This window comes from Anomalospiza imberbis, chromosome 15, assembly GCF_031753505.1.
Source record: "Anomalospiza imberbis isolate Cuckoo-Finch-1a 21T00152 chromosome 15, ASM3175350v1, whole genome shotgun sequence".
Lineage (NCBI taxonomy): Eukaryota > Metazoa > Chordata > Aves > Passeriformes > Viduidae > Anomalospiza > Anomalospiza imberbis.
Window position 1 is genome coordinate 1,013,003 of NC_089695.1, and position 21,393 is coordinate 1,034,395.

General features: G+C 51.9%; 1 protein-coding gene across 1 annotated transcript in view; it reads right to left on the reverse strand.

Annotated features, from left to right (window-relative positions):
* Positions 1-2,034: 2,034 nt before the first annotated feature.
* Positions 2,035-21,393, reverse strand: part of ETF1 (eukaryotic translation termination factor 1) — a 66,450-nt gene continuing 47,091 nt past the window's right edge. The window contains exons 3-14 of the mRNA XM_068205445.1: positions 14,584-14,759; positions 13,666-13,805; positions 10,318-10,456; positions 9,241-9,431; positions 8,626-8,755; positions 8,110-8,265; positions 7,497-7,561; positions 6,222-6,369; positions 3,696-4,968; positions 3,163-3,196; positions 2,961-3,028; positions 2,035-2,766 (exon numbers count right to left, since the gene is read on the reverse strand). Coding sequence (XP_068061546.1) covers positions 4,886-4,968; positions 6,222-6,369; positions 7,497-7,561; positions 8,110-8,265; positions 8,626-8,755; positions 9,241-9,431; positions 10,318-10,456; positions 13,666-13,805; positions 14,584-14,759 — 1,228 coding nt within the window. The 3' untranslated portion in view covers positions 2,035-2,766; positions 2,961-3,028; positions 3,163-3,196; positions 3,696-4,885. The remainder of the gene's footprint in view (positions 2,767-2,960; positions 3,029-3,162; positions 3,197-3,695; positions 4,969-6,221; positions 6,370-7,496; positions 7,562-8,109; positions 8,266-8,625; positions 8,756-9,240; positions 9,432-10,317; positions 10,457-13,665; positions 13,806-14,583; positions 14,760-21,393) is intronic.

Sequence of the window (21,393 nt, forward strand, 5' to 3'; positions counted from 1 at the left end):
GAACAACCCGAGTGCATCTGGAACAAAAGCCAGGCTGCAGCAGAGCTGCTTTCTGAAGGTGAAAGAGACCCAGTGACCTGATCCTGGCAGCTGAAAGGAAGAAAACTTTCACCACATCTCACTCCAGGGGCCTTATGCTTTCCATGGGTGAGGAGCTGCTGGGAGAATTCCAGGTGCCAGGCACTGAGGGGACGCAGCACACGCAGCCACCCAGAGAGCTGTGCTCTCACTGAAATGTGCAGGGGAAGAGCCGGGAACCAGCCAAGCTCCATGGGGAAAGCAGCTTCCAAGCACGGCTGTGACAGCAGAGGAGAGCTCTGGGCATCCCTCCACAGCAGCCAGGCCTCACTGCTCCTGCTTCCTCTTGGATTGCACAACTGGAAAGCAGAAACCAGGCTTGGTGCTGCAGGTAAAGGGTCAACAGAGAAATATTTGGGATCTCATTAAGCAATACACACCCATGTGCCTGGCTGCACCAAGTGGGGAGACTGCAGGAGCAGTTCTCTGCAGGCAGCAGCCTCTCCTGACTGCACCAACTGAAGAGATTATTTTTATATTTTCAATTTAGTGCTGAGCTCAGCTTGATGCCTTTATCTACACCAAGAGCTGAACACTATCACTTTTGTATACCTGGGTCACACACAGCGTGAGATTTGTGCATCACTTTTGTCTGCTCCAGCAGAAACCTCCCATGTCCAAACTTTGGGAATCCAGAGAACGGAGAACAAGCCAGGCTGTCCCACTTGCCACAGCTGCAGATCAGAGACTGTGTGAGGCAGAGCACAAACTTGGAAGTCTCGGCCCCCAAGAATAATTCTGCACAAGCCCAAGTGTGACAGCAACAGGCCAAGAGCCTCGCACCCAAATCTTGCTGTTCCATGGAAGGTGGAGGCTCAGCCTTGGCCAGAGAAATCTCAGCCAAGCAACACCTGCTGAGAGGGAATTAAAGCATCCTCTAAAAGCCCTGATATTAATGATGTCCTTCACAAATTGCCAGCTGTGGGAGGAGGCAGGTGCTCCCTGCACAGCCAGAGACACACATGGGTTGGCCACTGGAGAAGCCAGAGAGGACAGGGCAGGCCCTCAGAGCCAGCACACTTCTGTCCGGGTTGGCCCAAGAGGTAGAGCCCAAAAGGCTCCTTAAAAAAACACCCTGGGGTTCTGGAATTGGGATGTTAAGGGCAAGGTGCTGCTGCTGCAGGCTGTCCTTCCTCTGCCTCAGGCGTTCAGAGCACCTCAGGTAACACTCACAGCACACCTGCCTTTGGACTCTTTCTTGGATTTCTCCCTCCTTCTGAAGTCACAGTTTTAAGCTCCAGCTTCCAAGAGCAACTGAGTGTGCTGGAGAAACACAGAACCATGGAATCACTGGTTTATTTAAGCACTGACAGCGACTGGAAAATCCCTCCCAGACCACGGAGTCCCAGCTGTGCCTGACACCCACCTTGTCTCCAGCCCAGAGCACTCAGTGCCACCTCCAGGTGTTCCTGGGACACCTCCAGGGATGGGCACTCCAAACCCCCCTGGGCAGCTCCTCCCAATCCCTGAGCACCCTTTCCATGGGGAAATTCCTGCTGGTGTCCACCCTGAGCCTGCCCTGGCCCAGCCTGAGGCCGTTCCCTCTCCTCCTGTCCCTGTCCCCTGGAGCAGAGCCCGACCCCCCCGGCTGTCCCCTCCTGTCAGGAGTTGTGCAGAGCCACAAGGTCCCCCCTGAGCCTCCTTTTCTCCAGGCTGAGCCCCTTTGCAGCTCCCTCAGCCTCTCCTGGGGCTCCAGCCCCTTCCCAGCTCCGTTCCCTGCCCTGGGCACGCTCCAGCCCTCAGTGTCCTTCTTGCCATGAGGGGCCAGAACTGGGCACAGCCCTCAGGTCCCCCAGCAGGGCCAGCACAGGGAGAAACATCCAGAAACATCCAGAAACATCCAGAAACTGAGCTGTGAAAGAGCTGCCTCTAACCTCCAGGCCTGAAGCTGGCACTGAGCTGAGAGCAAAAAGCAGGAGTTTCCTGGACTAGAGAAAATAAACCAGGAGTCTGTACTATATTCTTAAATATGGTTTAATACTCTTCTCCATTTCTGTACATCACAACACCAAGATATCACTGCTTGGGATCTCTCTGCAGAGGCTATATAGTATGCGAAGGCTAGGATCTCTCACCCCCACTGAGTGTGTTTGCATGTGTAAGTGTAATACATATCAGTATATATTGATATACACATCAATATATAATGCAATATATATCACTGAAGAGAACACATTGATTAAAGAAATACAAAAATTTGGCATCATTTCCAAACTTAAATAGTAAAAATAAAAACTACAAAAAGGAGCTGCATACCCTAATGTATCATGTGAAACAACAAGCAGTATATTCAAAAATGTAAATTTACAACCAATTTTTGTGGTCTTGTCATGTCACATTAGACCCATTTACAATGGCAAAATCCAGAACATACTGCTGTGAGGGCCAGGGCTGTGCTCAGCCCTGAGCAGACCCAGCTCCAGCTCCTGGGAGAGATTCCAGCTTGGATGTGGGGACGGCAGCAAAGCCACCGGCCAGGTTAGGGACCAGGGGGACAAATGGTATTGCTCACAAGGACAGGAATTTTGGACCTCAAAGAACAGTGTGGCAGAAATTTGAAGAGAAGCTCCCTCTGTTCAAGTGAACCAGGACAAGAGGCAAAGGTTTGCAGCTGGAACAGGAGCTGCTCCTGAGGGAAGCACTGGGATAACGCTGGGAGAGCCCCCCAGGGAGAGAGTGGGACCTGGGCTGTGCCACTGCTCCCCTGGGACAGGACCTGGGCTGTGCCACTGCTCCCCTGGGACAGGACCTGGGCTGTGCCACTGCTCCCCTGGGACAGGACCTGCCCTTGTGTCACTGCTGCCCTGGGACAGGACCTGAGCTGTGCCACTGCTCCCCTGGGACAGGACCTGAGCTGTGCCACTGCTCCCCTGGGACAGGACCTGAGCTGTGCCACTGCTCCCCTGGGACAGGACCTGCCCTTTGTGTCACTGCTCCCCTGGGACAGGACCTGCCCTTTGTGTCACTGCTCCCCTGGGACAGGACCTGAGCTGTGCCACTGCTGCCCTGGGACAGGACCTGAGCTGTGCCACTGCTGCCCTGGGACAGGACCTGAGCTGTGTCACTGCTGCCCTGGGACAGGACCTGCCCTTGTGTCACTGCTGCCCTGGGACAGGACCTGAGCTGTGCCACTGCTCCCCTGGGACAGGACCTGAGCTGTGCCACTGCTGCCCTGGGACAGGACCTGAGCTGTGGCACTGCTGCCCTGGGACAGGACCTGAGCTGTGCCACTGCTCCCCTGGGACAGGACCTGAGCTGTGCCACTGCTCCCCTGGGACAGGACCTGAGCTGTGCCACTGCTCCCCTGGGACAGGACCTGCCCTTTGTGTCACTGCTCCCCTGGGACAGGACCTGCCCTTGTGTCACTGCTGCCCTGGGACAGGACCTGAGCTGTGCCACTGCTCCCCTGGGACAGGACCTGAGCTGTGGCACTGCTGCCCTGGGACAGGACCTGAGCTGTGCCACTGCTCCCCTGGGACAGGACCTGAGCTGTGTCACTGCTGCCCTGGGACAGGACCTGAGCTGTGTCACTGCTGCCCTGGGACAGGACCTGCCCTTGTGTCACTGCTGCCCTGGGACAGGACCTGAGCTGTGCCACTGCTGCCCTGGGACAGGACCTGCCCTTGTGTCACTGCTGCCCTGGCCTGCACAGCCCCTGACCCCCAGAGTGTCACCAGCAGGCTGGGCAGACCCCAAGGATGAGCGCCCTGATCTATGGACGCTCCGTGGAATAGGCAGGACACAAAGCCTGGGCAGCCTGGGACCATCCAGAGGTGATCCTTTACCTCCTGAAGGGCACATCCCCACAGGACAGACACTGCTGGGAGCTGGGTGTTCCCAGGGCCATGCCAGCACTCCACGGATCAAATATTCCACGCTCCCAGCACTAATTCAGCCTTCACTCCACTGACTCAATATTCCTGTCAAACACCCACTTCCATTTAAGACCTGTGGGCTCAAATTCACATAATCAAGGAAACCTTACGCAGTCCTAAAGCAAAAAGAAAAACTTACTGAGGAACAAAAAGCCAAGTGTACCTTACTTCACTGAAATCTCATGTTTATTTTTGTCAAGACTGAAAAAAAAAAATAAAAATTCCTGAAGGCTGCACTGCTCAAATCCAAATTAAGCCCAAGACTCCAGCAGCATTTTCATTGCAATCCATGAAGTGCATTTCCTAGTTTGTAAGAGCAGTGTTTCTGCAAATAGATTAAAGCACGTTCGGCTGGTGAGCCTCCCCAAACCATCAGAATTTGCAAGCCACATGTAATGAACCAGCACTCAGGTCAGTGCCTCCTCAAGCTTTTGAAGAGAATTATGGCTCCAACCTCATTCCATTTCTTCTGCAGGCTAAGCTGAGAATGCCATGTAAATGGGTCACGGGGCTGCCAAATGCAGCAATTGATTTCTCCAATCAAAGTATAAAGAAACAAACCAGTAGGATCTTACTTCTATTAATTTTGGAAGGAAGAGGTTTACAGCAGTTAATGTATCATGAAGGTTAAAAAAATCATTTCCATAAAATACAAGAGCAACCAATTTCACCATTGAGTAAAAGTAAAAACTGGGATTCTTTTTAAATTAGTCCAAAGTGGCATATAGGAACTTAGTAGTTTGCTGCTGTACTGACACTATGACAAATCAAAGTGTAGGGTTTTGCTTTCTTAAATCCAAATGCTTGTGGATCAAGTTCTGGAAATGTTCCAATTCTAAGGCAGGGATCAGTTGTGTTTTCCACCATGAGTTTGCTCCTTGGGTTGGATGCTGGAGGGGCGAGGCACGTGTTGCCGGACCCAGCTCGACTACCTAGTAGTCATCAAGGTCAAAAAATTCATCGTCTCCTCCTTGGTATTCCATGCCCTGGAAGTCCACCCGGTACCGCAAGATACCTGCCAAAGAAACAGCCTTTAGCTTCCCCAGCATTGCCACAGCCTCCCCAGCCCTGCTCCCAGAGCTTCCCAGTGATGTCCAGCTGAGGCCTGGCAACAGCCAGGCAGCTGCCCTGAGAAATGCCACAGGGAATTTAGAGCCCAAAGGAAGCTGCCCAGCCTGGCCAGCTTCCTCCTGGAAAAGCTGAGCCTGTTCTAGGGCTGCATCTTCACAAAACACCACTGGCACACCACTGGTTCCAGTGCTACTGCTCAGATCCAGGCCTGGCAGTAAAATCCAGAGGGCACCTGGCACTGCAGCTACTTCTACAATGCAGTAAAAGCAGGACTTAGTGTCTGTTTTCCTCTTCCCACCCCAAACACCAGCCCAGGGTACTGGAAATCCTGCATGCCTGGAATCATTTACCGAGGTGAAGGAGATTTTCAAGGACATTTCCTTTCAAGCCCACAGGGCATGGGAGCAAAGACAATCCCACCATGCAAAGAGGCTTGTTCTGCTAGGAAATGAGAGACTCCTGTAATTACAAGCCTTGAAAACTTAGAAACCCGTTGCTCCTTACGGAGCCAAACAATCCAAGGTTCTTTCCTGCCAACTGGTGTTCTCTGGACCCTAGAAATTCCCCTTTACAATGCACTCCTCCCTGGTTCACATCCACCAAAGCTGAGCACAGCCAGTGGCACAGCTTTGTCCTGGAACCCCTGGCCAGACAGGACATGGAGCCTGGCACTGGTGTGGGATTGCCCACACCTGCCCAGGATTTGTCAGACTGGCACAGGAACCACCTGCACCTCTGCCAGGCGTGGCTGATGCTCAGTGAGCTCCAGAGCAGGACTGGCTTTCAGAGGCCTCACTGCTCCAGAGGATGGACTAAAAATCCAAAAATACTTTTCTTTTGGAAAGAAGCAGAAGATGAGGGAGTGAAGTACAGGGGGGCTCTGAGAGATGAGCAACAGCTCCAAGTGCTTCAGGAACAGGGCTGGGGGCTGTCAGAGCCCCCTGGGCAGGGCAGGGGCTGCCACCAAACCCCTGTGCAGACAGAGCCAGGCAGCTCAGGGCCCTCCTGACCTCCAGCAGCTGCACAGGGGGACAGCCCATCCCTGAGCCCTGCACAGGACACAGGGACTGAGGAACACAGCTGGAAAGTGACAGGGCCCAACACGGACCACCATCCTGCTGGACAGGGAATGAATCCACCCTGGTGAACACAACTGTTTCTTGAAAAGGACAAACACATTTTCCTCTTGCAGTTTACCTCCAATTCCTCCAAATCCTTTCACAAATTGGGACCCTTCTTGTGATTTGTCTGTAACAATTTCCAATGTTGCTCCAAATTTCTTGTAGTTGTTTGCAAACCACTCCAGGAGGGGCATACTTTCTATGAGTTCGTGTTCCTGTCCAGTCTGTGGAGACATTGGAGGGGAAAAATAAATAATAAAACCCTGTTACAGTCACTGTGTGTTCAGCACTGAGAAAATCTCCCCCAAAGTTGGATCCATGGCTTTGTCAGCAGTAGCAGGAACAGCAGTCACCCTGTTCCACAGGGACATTCCTGGGGGAAGGCATTCCTGGCACAACTGCACCAGGCAAGGGCAGGCACAACTACCAGCTCCTGGTGCTATAGAATTAATCACTGACAGTGTTTTGGGCCTCTAATATGAAATTTAATGCAGAAGCAGGAGAAAAACTGCCTTGATTCTTCTGCTCCAGTGTCACTCCATGCTACATCTCAGCTTCTCTGCTCATTCAGACTTGCTCTGCCCCCTGCACAGATTGCAGCCCCCCTCGTCCACCAGGCCCTGTTCTCAGGCAGGAGCACTGATCCATGCAAGCACAGAGCCAAAAGGCACCATTTCCTGAGCAGGAAGTGTAGTGATTATTGCAAAACAGAAACACCTCACTGCAGGTAACACTGCAAAGCCTCCATGCACAGCAGGGATTGGCAGTCTTCCCTCCAGGAGGGAAAACAGCTGGAAATGGCCTCCAGGCACAACCCGTGTGGGACAGATCCCCACCCTTTGGCAAGGGACACTTTTTTCCCTGTTACACAGACCCCTGGTCCACGAGGGCTGTTTGACCTGCACAGGCAGCAAACTCAGGCAGCAAATGACAGTTCCACATGTCAAATGCATCCCAAAGCAGACACTCCCTTGGCACCTGATCCAGGTCACCATTCCTGACCTCACAGTGGTTCTGCACAACCAAATCAGCGCCTCATAAGCACAAAGCAATGGCTCTGGGGCCTTGCCTGCATGGTGGCTACCAAACCCTTGTAGGTGATGGTTTGGTGGTGGTCAAAGATCCCACACTGCCCATTTACACAACCTTGGATTGGCAGCAGGGAAGACTGGAGAAAAGCAGGTGTAGGATCCAAGGGGTTACACAGGAAGAGCCACAGGTTCCTGCCCTGAGTGTCACTGAGTGCCAGAAGGTCACTGTGCTCAGGTGCTTGGAACAAACTTAGCCCAGATGTCCAGAGCTCTGCACCAACACACTGAGAACAAACCCAGAAGCCCCAAAGCTGAAATACCTCCTTGTCTGTGAAGTGGGATTTATCCTTCTCCTGCTCTGGTGTCAAATACAGGATCTTCTCTTCTGAGAAGGGAGGAAAAAATGATAACATTAGTTAGAGTAAGGCTACAAGATGCAGTTTAAAGACAGCAGGAGACTAAGCACAACCAGCAACTACAACACAGAGGGTCTGGGCACCACCACTGCCTTCCTTCCTCTCCAAAGCTCTGTGAGCAACCCTACAGGGCACAGCAGCACAGAGCAGCTGCAGAGCCTACACACAGGGGGACAGGTCCTGCTGCAGGCCCAGGAATTGTGTTTCTGGACAAGGCCACCTCAGTCTCCCCTCTGGTAGCACACTCACAAAGCTGGAAGGAGGTTCCAGGCTGGCTCTGGGACCAAGTGCCCCCCCTGGCACTGCAATTCCCTCTGTGCACTGGAACCCTGCTTGTTCCAGCTTTTCCCTCACAGAGGCTGGGAAACTGCAGGCCAGTGACCTGCAAAGTAACACAGAGCTACACAGCATCCCTGTGGTCAGATGTCCTCAGGGAGCTCCGCCAGCAAACCCATCCCAGCGAGGCACCTCAGGTGTCAAATCCTGAGAGCTTGCAGTGTCCCAGAGCACCACGTACCCTCTGTGCCTTGGCAGTGCAGGACGTATCTCATGATATCCAGGTTTTCATAGACTATCAGGATCTCTACTGCTCCCATTTCCAAAGCTTTTAGTGTATCTTCCACACCAAAGCAGTACTTCCCCGTGTCCTGGCTGATCTCATCGAAGTATCGTCCTGCAGGGCACACAGAGCCTGCCATGAGCACTCAGCACAGCACACACACTTCAAACAAGCTTCATCTGAATGCAAGAAACTGCAAGAAGCAGCTGCCACCAGAAGGCCTGGAACTAAGGGGATCTCTGATGGAAGGATAGAGAAGGTCCAAGAAGTCTGGTGTGGAAAAAGAAACCAACCAAGCCCACCCCCGCCCCACAAATCGGCACTTGAGGTGTCCAGATGGCAAAAAGAAGCCCTGCCAAGCTCTCAGCCAGCCTGGCAGGGCTGGGCAGCCAAGGGCACTGCCAGGACGGTGAGGACAAGAGCAGCACCTTTAGCACACCCTGGCTCAGGAGGAGGCTGCAGTGCATCACGTACCTATTAGCTTTTTCTCTTGGATGAATTTCACATTGGAGAGGACCTCAGTTGACAACTCAATTGCTTGATTGAAGCCATTTTCTCCTCCATATGAAATATCAACTAGTTTGAGCACTTTGGATTGCAACCGCTGAACGAGAGAAGGAGGAGACAGGAAATCGTAAGCCCACGCCAGAGCAGGGCTGTCAGAGCCCTCACCCTGTCACGGGAGTCACGGCTCTCATTACTGCACTTCACCTGAGGCACCTCTGAATGCACAGTACTGAACCACAATTTTCAGGCAACAGGGACACAGGATTAGGTTTACTGCAGTCCAATTCCAATAAAGCTTCTGCTTTAGATTTGGGAACACAAAGAATGCAAATGCCAGTTCCAAAACAGGGAGGACAGATTTCTTATTAGCCCTGTTTCAAGAACAGGAGCTCTCAGCTCCTCGCAGGAGGTATTAGGAATGGGCGACTTCTTTGGCTACATCGTATTTTCAGTTTTGATCAAATCTCTTCAGACACCAGAGTTACATTCCTCCAGAGTAGCATCTTGTATCAGAGCTACTGCTACAGTCACCACCTCCACTGACACTCAAACATGTGGCTTTGCTCAGAACAGGCCACTCACCTGATCAAACATGTCAGATTGACTCAGCTCAGTTTTGAAGTCGGCTGAGCCGGCGAGGACGAGCCCGGCCACGTTGACCTTGTCCCCGGAGATGAAGAGCTGCACGGCCGTCTCGGCCACCTTGCGCACGTAGTTGTGCCTCTTCTCCATGCGCAGGCGGGCAAAGCGCAGGGCAGACTGACCTCCTCTGCCTGCAGGGAAGGATGGGGCAGCCATGGGGGACCCACTGCATGCCAGCAGCGTCCTCAGGACACAGCTGGCCTGGAATAACCACAGCCAAGGGCAGCTGCAGCCTCCTGAATTCAGCTTGCCACGAGCTGAGGCCAGGGCTGCCATGGAACACTCAGAGAAAAAAGAGGGTTCACTCCCACCAGGAGATTTTTCTTGACAGAGGAAAATGTTTATTTTCTCTCTATAAAGACTTTCAACTCTGTAGAAACTGAACATCTGAGCACATTCTCTCTCCCTGTACCTTCATGAGAAGCCATCTCCTTTGTACGCTGCCTCTGCTGACGCAGTGCAGCCCAGCAGTCTCTGCTGCACAGCTTCACTGGGGGCAGTGTTTTTGTTTCATTTTGTCCCATCCCACTCTACAAAGAACAGTAGGCCAGGAGTAACCAGCAGACAATTTGCTGAACTCATCAGTGGCTGGCTACAACACAGCTCCACAGAGTGGAACTCGAATTTTCCTTGCTCCGTGAGGCCCCGTGCTTCCTGCAGAGCAGCTCACTGCTCCTCACTGTGGGGTGCACACAGCACCAGCACACCAAACCTTAACAACTCCACTGAGCGGGATTACTGCTTGTGCTACTAACACTTACTTAACAACTGTCCCAAAACCAAGGAAAGGGTCAAATGCAGCAAGAAATAAAAAGTGCCACTTCTGAGATCAACTGCATACTACTGTGATTCATTAATTCTGACAGCAGGCTCAGACTGGAGGCTTTGCTGTCAGATTCCAAGGGAGCACAGACTGGAGCAGAGCTAAACCCCCACAGGCCAAGTTCCCCACTTCTACCCTCCCATCCCAGCCCAGGACAGGCTGCTGCCCTCAGCAGAGACAGACGAGTGTGTTACCGTGCTTCTTTGGAAGATCCACAGTGAATTTGTGCAGCACTTCCCGTGTGTTTCCTTGGAGAGTTCCGAAGAGTGCCCCGCTCCCATCTATTACAATAAAGCCAAACTTGCTGTCGTCAGAGAGCAGCGCCGTGAGGGCCTGGAACAGAGAGAGGCTGTGAGGGAGGGCCTGGGGCAGCACAGCCCCATCAGTCTCAGCTCACAGCTGGTCATGGCTATGTTTTTATTAATAAAGTGGAGGAAAACCAGCACATTCAGGAGCTGTAACTATTCCAGATCACTAGAGAATCCCAGGATTGTCTGGGTTGGAAGAGACCTTAAAGACTTTCCTCTGCCATGGCAGGGACACCTTCCACTGTCCCAGGCTGCTCCAAGCCCCAGTGTCCAGCCTGGCCTTGGGCACTGCCAGGGATCCAGGGGCAGCCACAGCTGCTCTGGGCACCCTGTGCCAGGGCCTGCCCACCCTCCTAGGAATAAATGCCTTCTATACATAATCCCATCCCATGCAACACTGTCAAGAGCACAGAGGAAACTCAAGTTTAATTCTGATCACAATTTCCCAGCTTTGCCAGTTCCCCCCCCCCCTGAGGTCATGGGCAGGTGTGACAGCAAAACCCTGGAGATGGGCTCTGGAGAGTGTGAAGTGAAATGGATCCCACCTCTCTGAGGCTGCCTCACCTCTCTGGCTGGCACAACTAGAGCAGTAATTCTCCTGGCATCCCAGTCAGGAACGCAGAACTTGCTCAGTTCATTGTCAGTTCAGTTTTGTACTCCAAAGCATTGACACAGCCTCCCTGCCACCACTACTGGTCTGCTGCACCTGCTGACTTCAAGTCCCACAGGCAGAACGATGAAATAAATCTAGAGTGGTGGTGGCAAATTCAGCCTTACAGAGCACAAGGAACAGCAGCAATAATAGTCCTGTGCATAACTGGCTGTGGAGAAGACACCCAGAACATTTGCTGCAAAATGAAGTTATCCTTCAATTTTCCTCCCTTTAAAAAAAGCAGCTGAATATTTCCCATAAGGTCATTTAAGTTGCCCAACCAAAGCACAGAGCAGTATCAAGGTTTTTTGAGTTAATTTTGCCCACACTCTGCACTCCTTTCTCAAGGCAATCTCTCAGCTGCTGTTCCCTTAGGGGCTGAGTGGGCAGAAACATCCAGCACACACACATACTCCTGCTCACTTACACATGCCCAAAAAAGCAATAGCCAGAATCCTCTTTCTGGCTGGCAAAACCACATCCAGTAGGATGAGGAACTTGTCAAAACTCCAGATTGCTTGAAGTCACCAGTTTAACACTGAAAGCGATGGTGCTGGGTTACTGCACGGGACCTTGAGCTGCCTGCAGGGCTGTCAGCCCCATTACTGGCCTGAACTGAAAGGATAAAACCCATCAGTCATCTTCCAAAATCCACACAACCCAGGATGCAGCTCTCAAGCTTAGAAGAAACGGAGGCTAAGGTTTAATGGAATGTCCTGGCCAAAGTAAATATTCTGTATTAATTCCTCAGCAGTGGGATGAATGAGAGGAGGAAGTGGCATATTACACTGCAATCTATTTAACTGGGACTGAGCCAAGCAAAATGCGTGACTGGAATGAACGCTCCAGCCAAGGTATCAAAGTAAGTCATTGTAAATCCTACTCCTCAGACACACATCAGGGCTCCCAGCCCCCTGGGGGAGTTACTTCAGTTTCACACAGGCAATAAAGTATCTAGAAGAAATTTTATCAAATGCTCTTGCCAGGCAGCACATGACTACAGCTCTGATTTCTTGATTCCCTCTTATTTTCACACAGTACCAATGATCAGTGATTCCCTGATCAGCTCTGGCAGCAATTGCACTGTTTGACCTGTCAAGCACCAAGAAGGGACCACTGCCTTTGTTCTGCTCCTTCAGCCTGGACTGAGCTTCCTCTCTGCACCTGTAGCCCAAAGGTGAAGACCAGCTCCTCCTCCTACTCCTTCCCACCCCAACTTTCCAGGAAAGCTGTGGGTGCCCGAGCAGCTGCCCTGGCTGACAGCTCAGCTGGGGGAACCACGGGGTTCCCAGAGAGGGGGACAAAGGCAGAGCTCAGAGCTCACAGCCCCAGCTGACTGCAGTGTAGTGCAGGCACTCCCCAGGGAAATAACCCCACACCCCCCAGCCAGGGGAGAGCACAGAGCCTGGGGAGGGAGGGGCTGGCAGTGATCCCATCATCAGGAGCAGCAATTCCCACAAATTCCCCTCAGGTCACTGCCACCCGTGGTGAGCAGTGCCACACACCAGAGGATTTGCAGCTGCTCCTGGGAGCAGCCTGCTGGGCTCTTCTATACTGAATCAGTGCCCTGAGGCAGCAGCTGCAGAGGAGACCAAATGAACCCATCTCCTGACAGGGGCAGGAGGAAACTCAGCACCCTCCCACTGCCCACAGCAGCAGGGACAAACACCTCCCTGGGCCTGGCATCCTGGCTCCCTACTGAATTCTCTTTTTTGCCTCTTGCTCTCACTCATCTATGGACACAGGGACCCAGCAGAACTCCAGACCTGTGACTGTGCACAGGTTTTTATTCCTGGGAGGTCAAAGGCATGTTGGGATTTAATTCTTTGTGGGGAGAAAGAATAGTAGGGATGGACCTCACCTGTGTAACAAGCACACTTTTCCCTGCTGTACTCCTGCCCTTTGGAAGACACTTATGGCTCACATCTCCACAGACCCAAACAGACAAGCAGACCTACATCACTGGAGGGCCTGCCAAGTCCACGTCAGACGGGTCTGACAACAGGCAGTTAAGTCTCGGGCCACACGTTTATTATGGCAAACATCAAGGACGTGAGGGGCACTGCAAACTTTGAGACCACTGCACCTGCCAGAGCCAAAACAGCCTCAGAGGCAATACACTGACCGCTGTGATCCACATTTCTTTCAATATGCTTCAAACCATTCATTTAACTTAATCAGATGTTGGATAAAAATAATCCCACTTCCCCCCAGACAGATTAGGCACATGCCAGCTCTCCATCAAGGCTCTCAGTTAACACATCTGATAGCAAGACTGGCAACACTGATACTATCTTGGCAGTATTTTAAAGCCTGACTTGGATTAGTATCTATGGGCCTCTGTGGTTAAGGAAAAAACCACCCTTCCTCCAGTAACAGAGGGGAGCTCCTGTCTGTGGGTTACACAAACTCAAGGGTGGGAGGAGCTGGGCAGTCCCTCAGCTCCTTCCAGCAGCATTCCCCATCTCTGGCAGTCCCAAGCCATCCAGTGGCCTCCCGAGGGCATGTTCCTGCTGCTCTCCTGGCTCAAGCACAGCAAGGCTGCACCCAGACCTTGGCTCCTGCAATGGGGGAGTCCTTACCTCCGTGTGGAATTTGTTGTCACACAAATACAATGACGTATTGATTGGTTTGAAAGGTTCAAAATCAATGTTGACTTTCTTCTCTTTTCCTTCTTCTGTCACAATTGTTCCACAGTAAACAACCAGACCATTTGGAGGTACTACAAACGACACAATGCAGGTTTAGATCACCAAGGAATGCGGCAAGCTGTACCCATCAAAAACTGACTGCCAGCCCTTGAGACTCATAGCAGAGTTGAAATTCAAGCTCCCAAACTTTTCATTTTCCATTTTCCCTATCTCATTCCCTCCCAGGTCTCTACAATGGGAAATAAGCTCATTTAGTGCACCTGTAGCAGACATGCACCTGCCTGTTAAACCCATGAGTTTGCAAGCTCACAGCACCCAGAGAAAGGCTGAGCAGCCCCTGAAGCTTTGCTGGTCCCCACACAGGGATTTGCAGAGTGGCCATCCCAGGGAAGGCCACAGGCCAGTGCACAAGCAGTAACAATGAACTCTTCCAGGGCTCATTTGAGACGGCCTGGGTCTGCTCCTCCCAGAATGATGGCAGCTGCTCAATGCCATGCTTAAGGCATACATGCTTAAGGAAAACAGAAGTTTCTGCTTGACAGAAAATCACTACTTTAACACAAATGAACTACTGCAGAATATCCAGCTCTTAAGTCTGGCCAAGTTTAGCAGAGTCAGAACTAAGAACAGAATCATGACCCCACTCCTTAAAGACAAGGGCCACCTTACTATTCTAGCCCCAAAGTCCACCCCTGAAGTAGCCATCCAAGGGCAACATACCTGGAATATCAGTGCAAAACAGCAGCACAGGCCAACAGATTTGATTAGCAGAAAACTGCATAGTGCAGGAACTTAAGGCTGCTTCCAAGAAAGGGAAGTGTGCCAGCATCCATACAAGCTAGAAGTTACCTTTGTTATAGAGTTTCAGTCTTTGCTGTACAGATGTAATGGCTCCCAGTACTGAAAGGCGATTCACTCTGGACTTTATGTTGGAGGCAGTGCCAAATTCGTCCGCTAACATTTTTGCCACTCGCGAGATCTGGTCTTTGGGGGGAATGATCAACGAGATCATGCTGGTACCATTGCTGGGGAGGGAAAAAAGGGATGTGAGCAGGCAGCAAAGCAACAAGCACCCTCACACCATATCCCACGTACACAGATCTCTCCTCCCTCCCCCAAGGAAGCTTCTTCACTGTCACTGGAGTAACTCCCCTTCTGCTGGACAACAATGGGAGAGGAAAGAAAACAAATCCAAAACAGGCTGCTCTTCAGTGCTCAGCCTCTACCAAGCAAGTCCTCCAAAAGCTGCTTGTTTACTCTGGGGTACTACATGAAAAGAAAGAACACATGTACAGACCAAGAGATGCACAGACCAAGGGCTGTGAGCAGAAGGAATGGAAACAGCTCCCAGCAGAGATTATTTAAAACAATGCAGCCACATACTTCAAGGACATCTCAGAGCCCATTTAATTTGTTCTCAAACAGCTGGAGCTCAGCAGTCCAAGTGCTGTCTTAACACGTTGTTTTCCTCAGATGAATACAGAAAATGGAACCGGAAGGATCCCTTCGTCACAGTGAGTCTTTTCTGCTTTCCCTCTATCGTTTTCCTCCCCAGAGCAGCTCATCGGCTCTGGCAGCTGCTTTAACTGAACTGTGCTAAGCACACACTGCTGCTTCACCAGCACCAACCCCAGGCACAGAGTCAGGAGATAAGACCCCACAAATCACAGAACAGGCTTAAATTAAAGGAAAATAAGTTTGATATTCGTTTTTCCTAGGGCTTTGGGGTGGGTCCTGTAGAAATCTTAATCCCCAAAGCTGACTTGTGGTTCAAATCCACCCAAAGCCAAAAGGAAAACTGGGGAAGTTCCCATCTGCCTTCCAGCAGGTACCTCCCATTTGCCATTGAAGTATCCCAGATGTCTGAAGTGCTGCCTCTGCACTGTCTCAGATTTAACCCAGACTTCATGCTTCCCATTAGAGTAATGGCATAAAAATCAAATCCCTCATCGTATCCTCCAGCTCTCTCAAGGGCAAACCAGCTAAGCTCTGTGAAAAAGCCTCCTCTCAGGATTCTGAGTCAGAGTGCCAACAAAGTGCTTTTCAGACATCAAATCCCAGGGTTTTGCTCTTTTACATTTCTTATGGAAGGAGCCTAGCCCAGCCCCTGCTCGCGGCTGTTTCAGGCTGACACGTACCAGTGTCCTGCTGAAGTGTTTGGGCTACAGAGGCAGCAGGGAAGTGCTTTAAAAAGCATCACTTCATTAGCTTCTTTACACAAGTTGTACAGCCATCTCCCAAAGATCCTCAATCCAGGCCAAGTTGAAACGGAGGCTGGTAGGTCAAATAAGTCCTTGACCTTAAAGACAACTAATTGGTTTTAATGTTCGAGCTCCCCATACACACCAGTCGAAGTCACAAAGCCACACTGGCCCGTGTTATTCCTAGGAGGAGCTCTGAGCCATGCTGGGAGCTCTCAGGCTTCCAGGTCACCCCAGCCAAGAATCCTCCACATCCCACTCAATTAAAGCAGTTACCCACCCCAGTGAATGGCACTAGCCTTAGGGGACACATAATGGCTATCACTCCCAGCAGGCTCCTTTGAACAAGAGGCCGATCAGAATGAAAGCAACTCTTCCCCACTTTTGTGAAAGTAGCACTCCTGAGTTATCTTCTCCTCTCAAAGAAGAAAGTCTTAGACTTCCCAGAGATTGGAAAGCTCTAATTAGACTAGCCCATCACACCTCACTTCCTGCATCCCCCAAGGGCATCCCAGTGTGGCAGGTGAGAGTGGGACTGTTACGCCCTGGGGCACTCCATGGCTCTCCTGCTAGCAAGAGGCTGCATACAATTTTTCCTGAATTGAGGACAGAGGGGAAAGAGCAGGGAGCGAGTCCTGCCACAAGCTGCCTGGAGGAAGAGCCCAACCCCCCCACCTACAAACTCCTTATAGGAATTTGCAGAGGGTAAGAAGGCCCCCCCAGCCTGCTTTTCTCCAAGCTGAGCCCTGCCAGCTCCCTCAGCTGCTCCTCACAGGACTGACTCTCCAGATGCTTGCCCAGCTTTGTGCACAGCAAGGAGGAAGGGTGGGTGTGCACTCCCAAGATCAATTCCTCAATAAAAAGTCATTTGAAAAGCTCCCTTCAGTTTCCAAATGCAAGCCACCCCTTCAGACGCCAGCCCCTGGCCTTGTGCTGTGTTCCACTGCCCCAGAAACACTGGTGCAAACACAGAGCATCCACTGGATCCTACTGGGGCCGCTGGAACTGGAGGTTATTGATCCGACACACGGCACCTCATCCATCAGGCAGGGTCACAGCACTGCTCCTTAGGAACAGCCCACCCGAGGTAACACAGTGGCCTTCATAAGCCTTGGTGATTTATTACTGCATACAAACAAATTAAAAGGGTCTCAGAGGATGCACTCCCCCTCATTTAAATCTCCAACTAGTTCAACACAGCACAGTACCGTGCCTGGGCCAATCCTTCAGCAAATTCCAGTCTGGATTTGCATCCAAAAGCACCTTCCACTACCAACATCAAGTGCACTTCTCAGGTTTGGCATGCTTCACCACTATTTACAGAGTCGCAGTTATTTCAGGCTCTAACCAATTCCTGCAGAACCCAGCAAAACAGCTGGCGCACAGCTTGCCACAGGAGCAACCTTCCAGGCTGCTGGAAGCCTAGAGCACAAGGAACCAGCCAGCTTGTCACCATGTCCCCAGGCACCCAGCACCCCAAGGGGTCACTAAACAACCAAACAACCAAGGACTGAGACCAGCAAGACACCAGCTGAAGCAGATGGGCACCAGCACTCAGGGTGGCTGCAGAACTGCCTCACGCACTGCCAACACCTCATTACCCGACTATGCAAGAGCAGCTTTCCTCTCTCAAAGCAAGCTTGTACCTGTCTGTGACCCTAATGCAGTATGGCAGGGTCGAAAAAACCCTGTGGTGCATCTGCTAAACTCACCCCAAGGAGACAAAATGCAGCAAAGAGTTTCTAAGAAAGCTGCTGTTCAAAAACACTCAGAAAAATAGGTTATTCTGCAGAGTAAGGTAATTTCCAAGTCTCCTGTGGGTCTTTGCAGCCTCAACGAGATAAAAAGTATCTCTGCATACCCCACCCTGTCTCCTCCGGAGCTGAGGGTTCCAGAGTACACTTACCTGGGAATGCAGTAAGGAATTTCCCATAACCACCCTAAGGCCTCCCAGAAGGGGGCACAGCTGCACCACACACCTGCTACGGGGCACAACCAAGTGATCAGTGAGATCAGGGCACTGCTCACACTGGCAGCTCAGGGTCAAATGTGCCAGGAGCTGGGTCTGCCCTGCATCACCCAGAGCACTCCTGAAGGAAGCATGGACTATATCCCAGACTATATCCTGATTTCACAGCACTGCTGAGGTTTCCCCCTGGTTCAGCACACCCGAGTTCCACCAGAGCAGCTGGGAGCTGATGCTTTCGGACCACACTGAGCCAGGGGCTGGCAGAGCTCCAGCCAGTTCCTGCCCCTGTTCTGGCCAAAGAGCTGCCAGTGCCATCCAAGGGTGGGATGCTCGAGATGTTTGGGATGGAGGGAAACAGCATCCCAGCCCACAGGCCAGCACAAGTGCCAGTGCTCGGGGGATGGGGGCAGAGGAAACAATCAGGAGCAGAGGGGCACCAGCCCACACACTACGAAGAACCAAGGGGGCAGCTCAGTGCCAGCTCTGAAGAGGCAGAAGGCCTGCACTGTGGGTACTGCTAATGGTGCCAGCCCTGCCAGGAATGGGCAATTACCTCAGATTTATCAGCACCTGCCATGAGCAGCATTAGGTATCTCTAGGAGAGACGATGAGGATCCAAGCTCCAACTTTCCCACACCACAGCAGATGAGCGCTACTTTCTCCCAGTGTGCTACAGGGCTGTTTGAGGGAAGAGGGGAAGCAAAAATAAGCACATTTTGCTCTTTGGAGACAGCAAGTTCCTCAGAAAATCAAGGTTTGTGGATGGGACAGCCTTTCTATTATTAAAACTCTAATGTTAATGGAATTTCAGACAACTGTGCCACCAACAGCTTTCCCAGACACAGAGAGACCTCAGAGCAACTGCTGACAAGTGATCGCAGCGAGTGGCAGAGTGGGCAGCGCTGAATCACCACTAACCCAGTCCCCAGAAGCTGCAGGGGAGAGCTGTGCCATGCCTGCAAGCAGCTGCTGTGGCACCCGAGCAGCTCCTTTCCCTGCCAGCAGAGGAAGGATCACCCAGGAGCCCTCCCTGTGCTGTGTGTGCAGGCCAGGAGAATGGCTGGGTCCCTTCCAGGAGCAGGGATGGCCAGAGGACGCTGGCATCAGCTGGGTCCCTGCTCCCAGCCCACGCCATGCTCGGTACCAGGAGCGGGGCCCTCTGTGGACGTGCTCTGTGCTCCAGCACGAGGGAGGCACCAGAGCAGGAGCCAAGAGCACAAGGCAGGCACTGCACCCATCTGGGATGGGCTGCCATGTCCACCCCGTGGCTGCTTTCCATGACAGCAGCCAAAGGAGCCTCCTGCTCTGGGTGGCCACCTCCACCTGCAGGGCTTTGTCACCACGTTCCCACTGTCCTGCCATCAGAAGGAACAGCTGAGCAGATCCTTAGACCTCCAGCTTTCAGCTGGTACTAGACAGTAATGTAGTGGTTTTCCAAAAGGCTCCTAACCACCTTACACAGTGCTGTGCCACTGAAATGGGTCCTGCACTGCCACACCCCACACCGGCAGCACCCACCACAGCTCCCCTTCACCAGGCACACAACCACCAGCACTCTGAGGAGGAGCAGTCAGTCAACCTGTCTCCTGCAATTTGGGCTATGAGCTGGCACGGGAGAGCATTAATTTCACAGCCTGCTATATAAATAGCAGTGACTGGCCTGGCCTGTGCTATCAGAGGAGACCTGACAAACAGCAGCTGAGCTGTTCCACAGTGAAACATTTCACACTAACAGCACACTGCAGAATGTGGGATACAGAGGCAAGGGAGGGCAGTCATTCCCTAGGACTCAAAATGGGCTTATTTTTGCAGGGCACAGCTTCATAAGCATCCTGCTCTCCCCAGGAACCAAAAGCAGCACCAGGTCTGTGTGCTCCTGCCAGAGACTGGCATGACCACAGAGCCAACAGCTCCCAGATAATCTGATCCCAACCACATTCCACAGCCAGGAAGCTTTCTATGAAACAACTGTTGCCACACACTGCTCCAAGCCATGGTATCTTCCCCAGGCAACCTCTGCTGCTCTCCATCCAGGACTGTGCATTACTGGGCAGGCACAACATAGCCCAAGATGCCTGGACAGCCGAGGCTACCCAATGTGATGGCTAGAGCAGCTCCACACGCAGCCAGCTGCAAGGCAGATGCCAGCAATATCTCTGCAATCCAAGGCAGAACTCCATCAGGCACATCCCAGAGGTGCCAAAGAGCTGCTTCTGAACCACCACCCACAGTGCTGCAGGCACGTGGCACTTCAGTGAAGGACTATGCTCAGGGCACACAAAATCAGTGATGAGGAAAGAATAGTTGAGGGTTTTTCATGCTGTACCTGAGCAGAGATGTTGAATGGAGTGCTATAAAAAGGAAGTGTCCTTTGGTACAGACAAGTACAAAACTGCTAGTTTGGGCTCCCTTACAATACCCAGGCCGTCAGATACTCCCTACTCATCCTGCCCTGTGTGCAAGAGCACCGACCTTGCCAGAGGGAAATTCTACACACACTCTTGCAACTTATGAATTATGGCTGTGAAACAAACAGGTCACAGCTGTGCCCATTAAAGACTTAATGTCTTTTAATAAGACAAAGCCTTCATCAAACACAAAGTGGCTCAAGTCCACTTGAGATGCCAAATCTGGAGAGACAACAGCAGATGAAAGAGCTGCACAACTTTTCCTGGAAAACCTGCTAGGAAAGAGCAGGCAATCTCAAGAGTCCAGGATCCCTCAGTGCTTTAGAGGCCGCATCACCTGGAAGCCAAAGACTGCACAGCCTGTAAGAATATCAGTTGAATGCTCTGCAATAAACCCAGCCAACACACCTCAGCCTAACTGCTGCTTGGAGGCACCAGGGTTGTGTGATGCCTCCACAGAGGCAGATGAACTTCCCCTCCCTGCTCAGCCCATGGGCTCCGAGCACAGCTGGAGCAGGACACAGGCACTGCACAGACACCCAGCCAGAGCACACAGCACTGGGGAGCTGAGTGGGACCCACCACGGCTCCTCTGAGCCAAAAGCCAGGCAGAACTTTGTACAGCACAATTTCAGCAGGAACCTCACAATCCCACAGAGGTATCCTGCATTTCACCCCAGCATGCAGCAGAGCTCTGGATCATCTCCTAAAAGACAACATCAATACAAGTCATTCCTCAAAGGCTTCCATGCCATCCAAAGAAGGGTTTGAAGGTATGGAAGGGACCAGTTTCCAAGCAAAAGTATGGCAGAGTTCACCTCTCTGGATCCACTGACACCTCAGAAGCAGAGAAAAAGGACAAGATGGGGGCAGGGTGGGTATGAGGAGAGGATTTGCAGAGTCAGGAGACCAAGTAATTAATTCTCCAGGAATCCTTTTCAGCATAAGCATTAATTGGAGAAATTGAGGCCCCTCCCTCCACTGAATTGAAGAAACACCCCAGACACTGAATTCCTCCATCAGTCTCTGAATGCCACCTCTCCCCTGGACAAAGGAAAACCACTTAACTGCACAGCATGAGA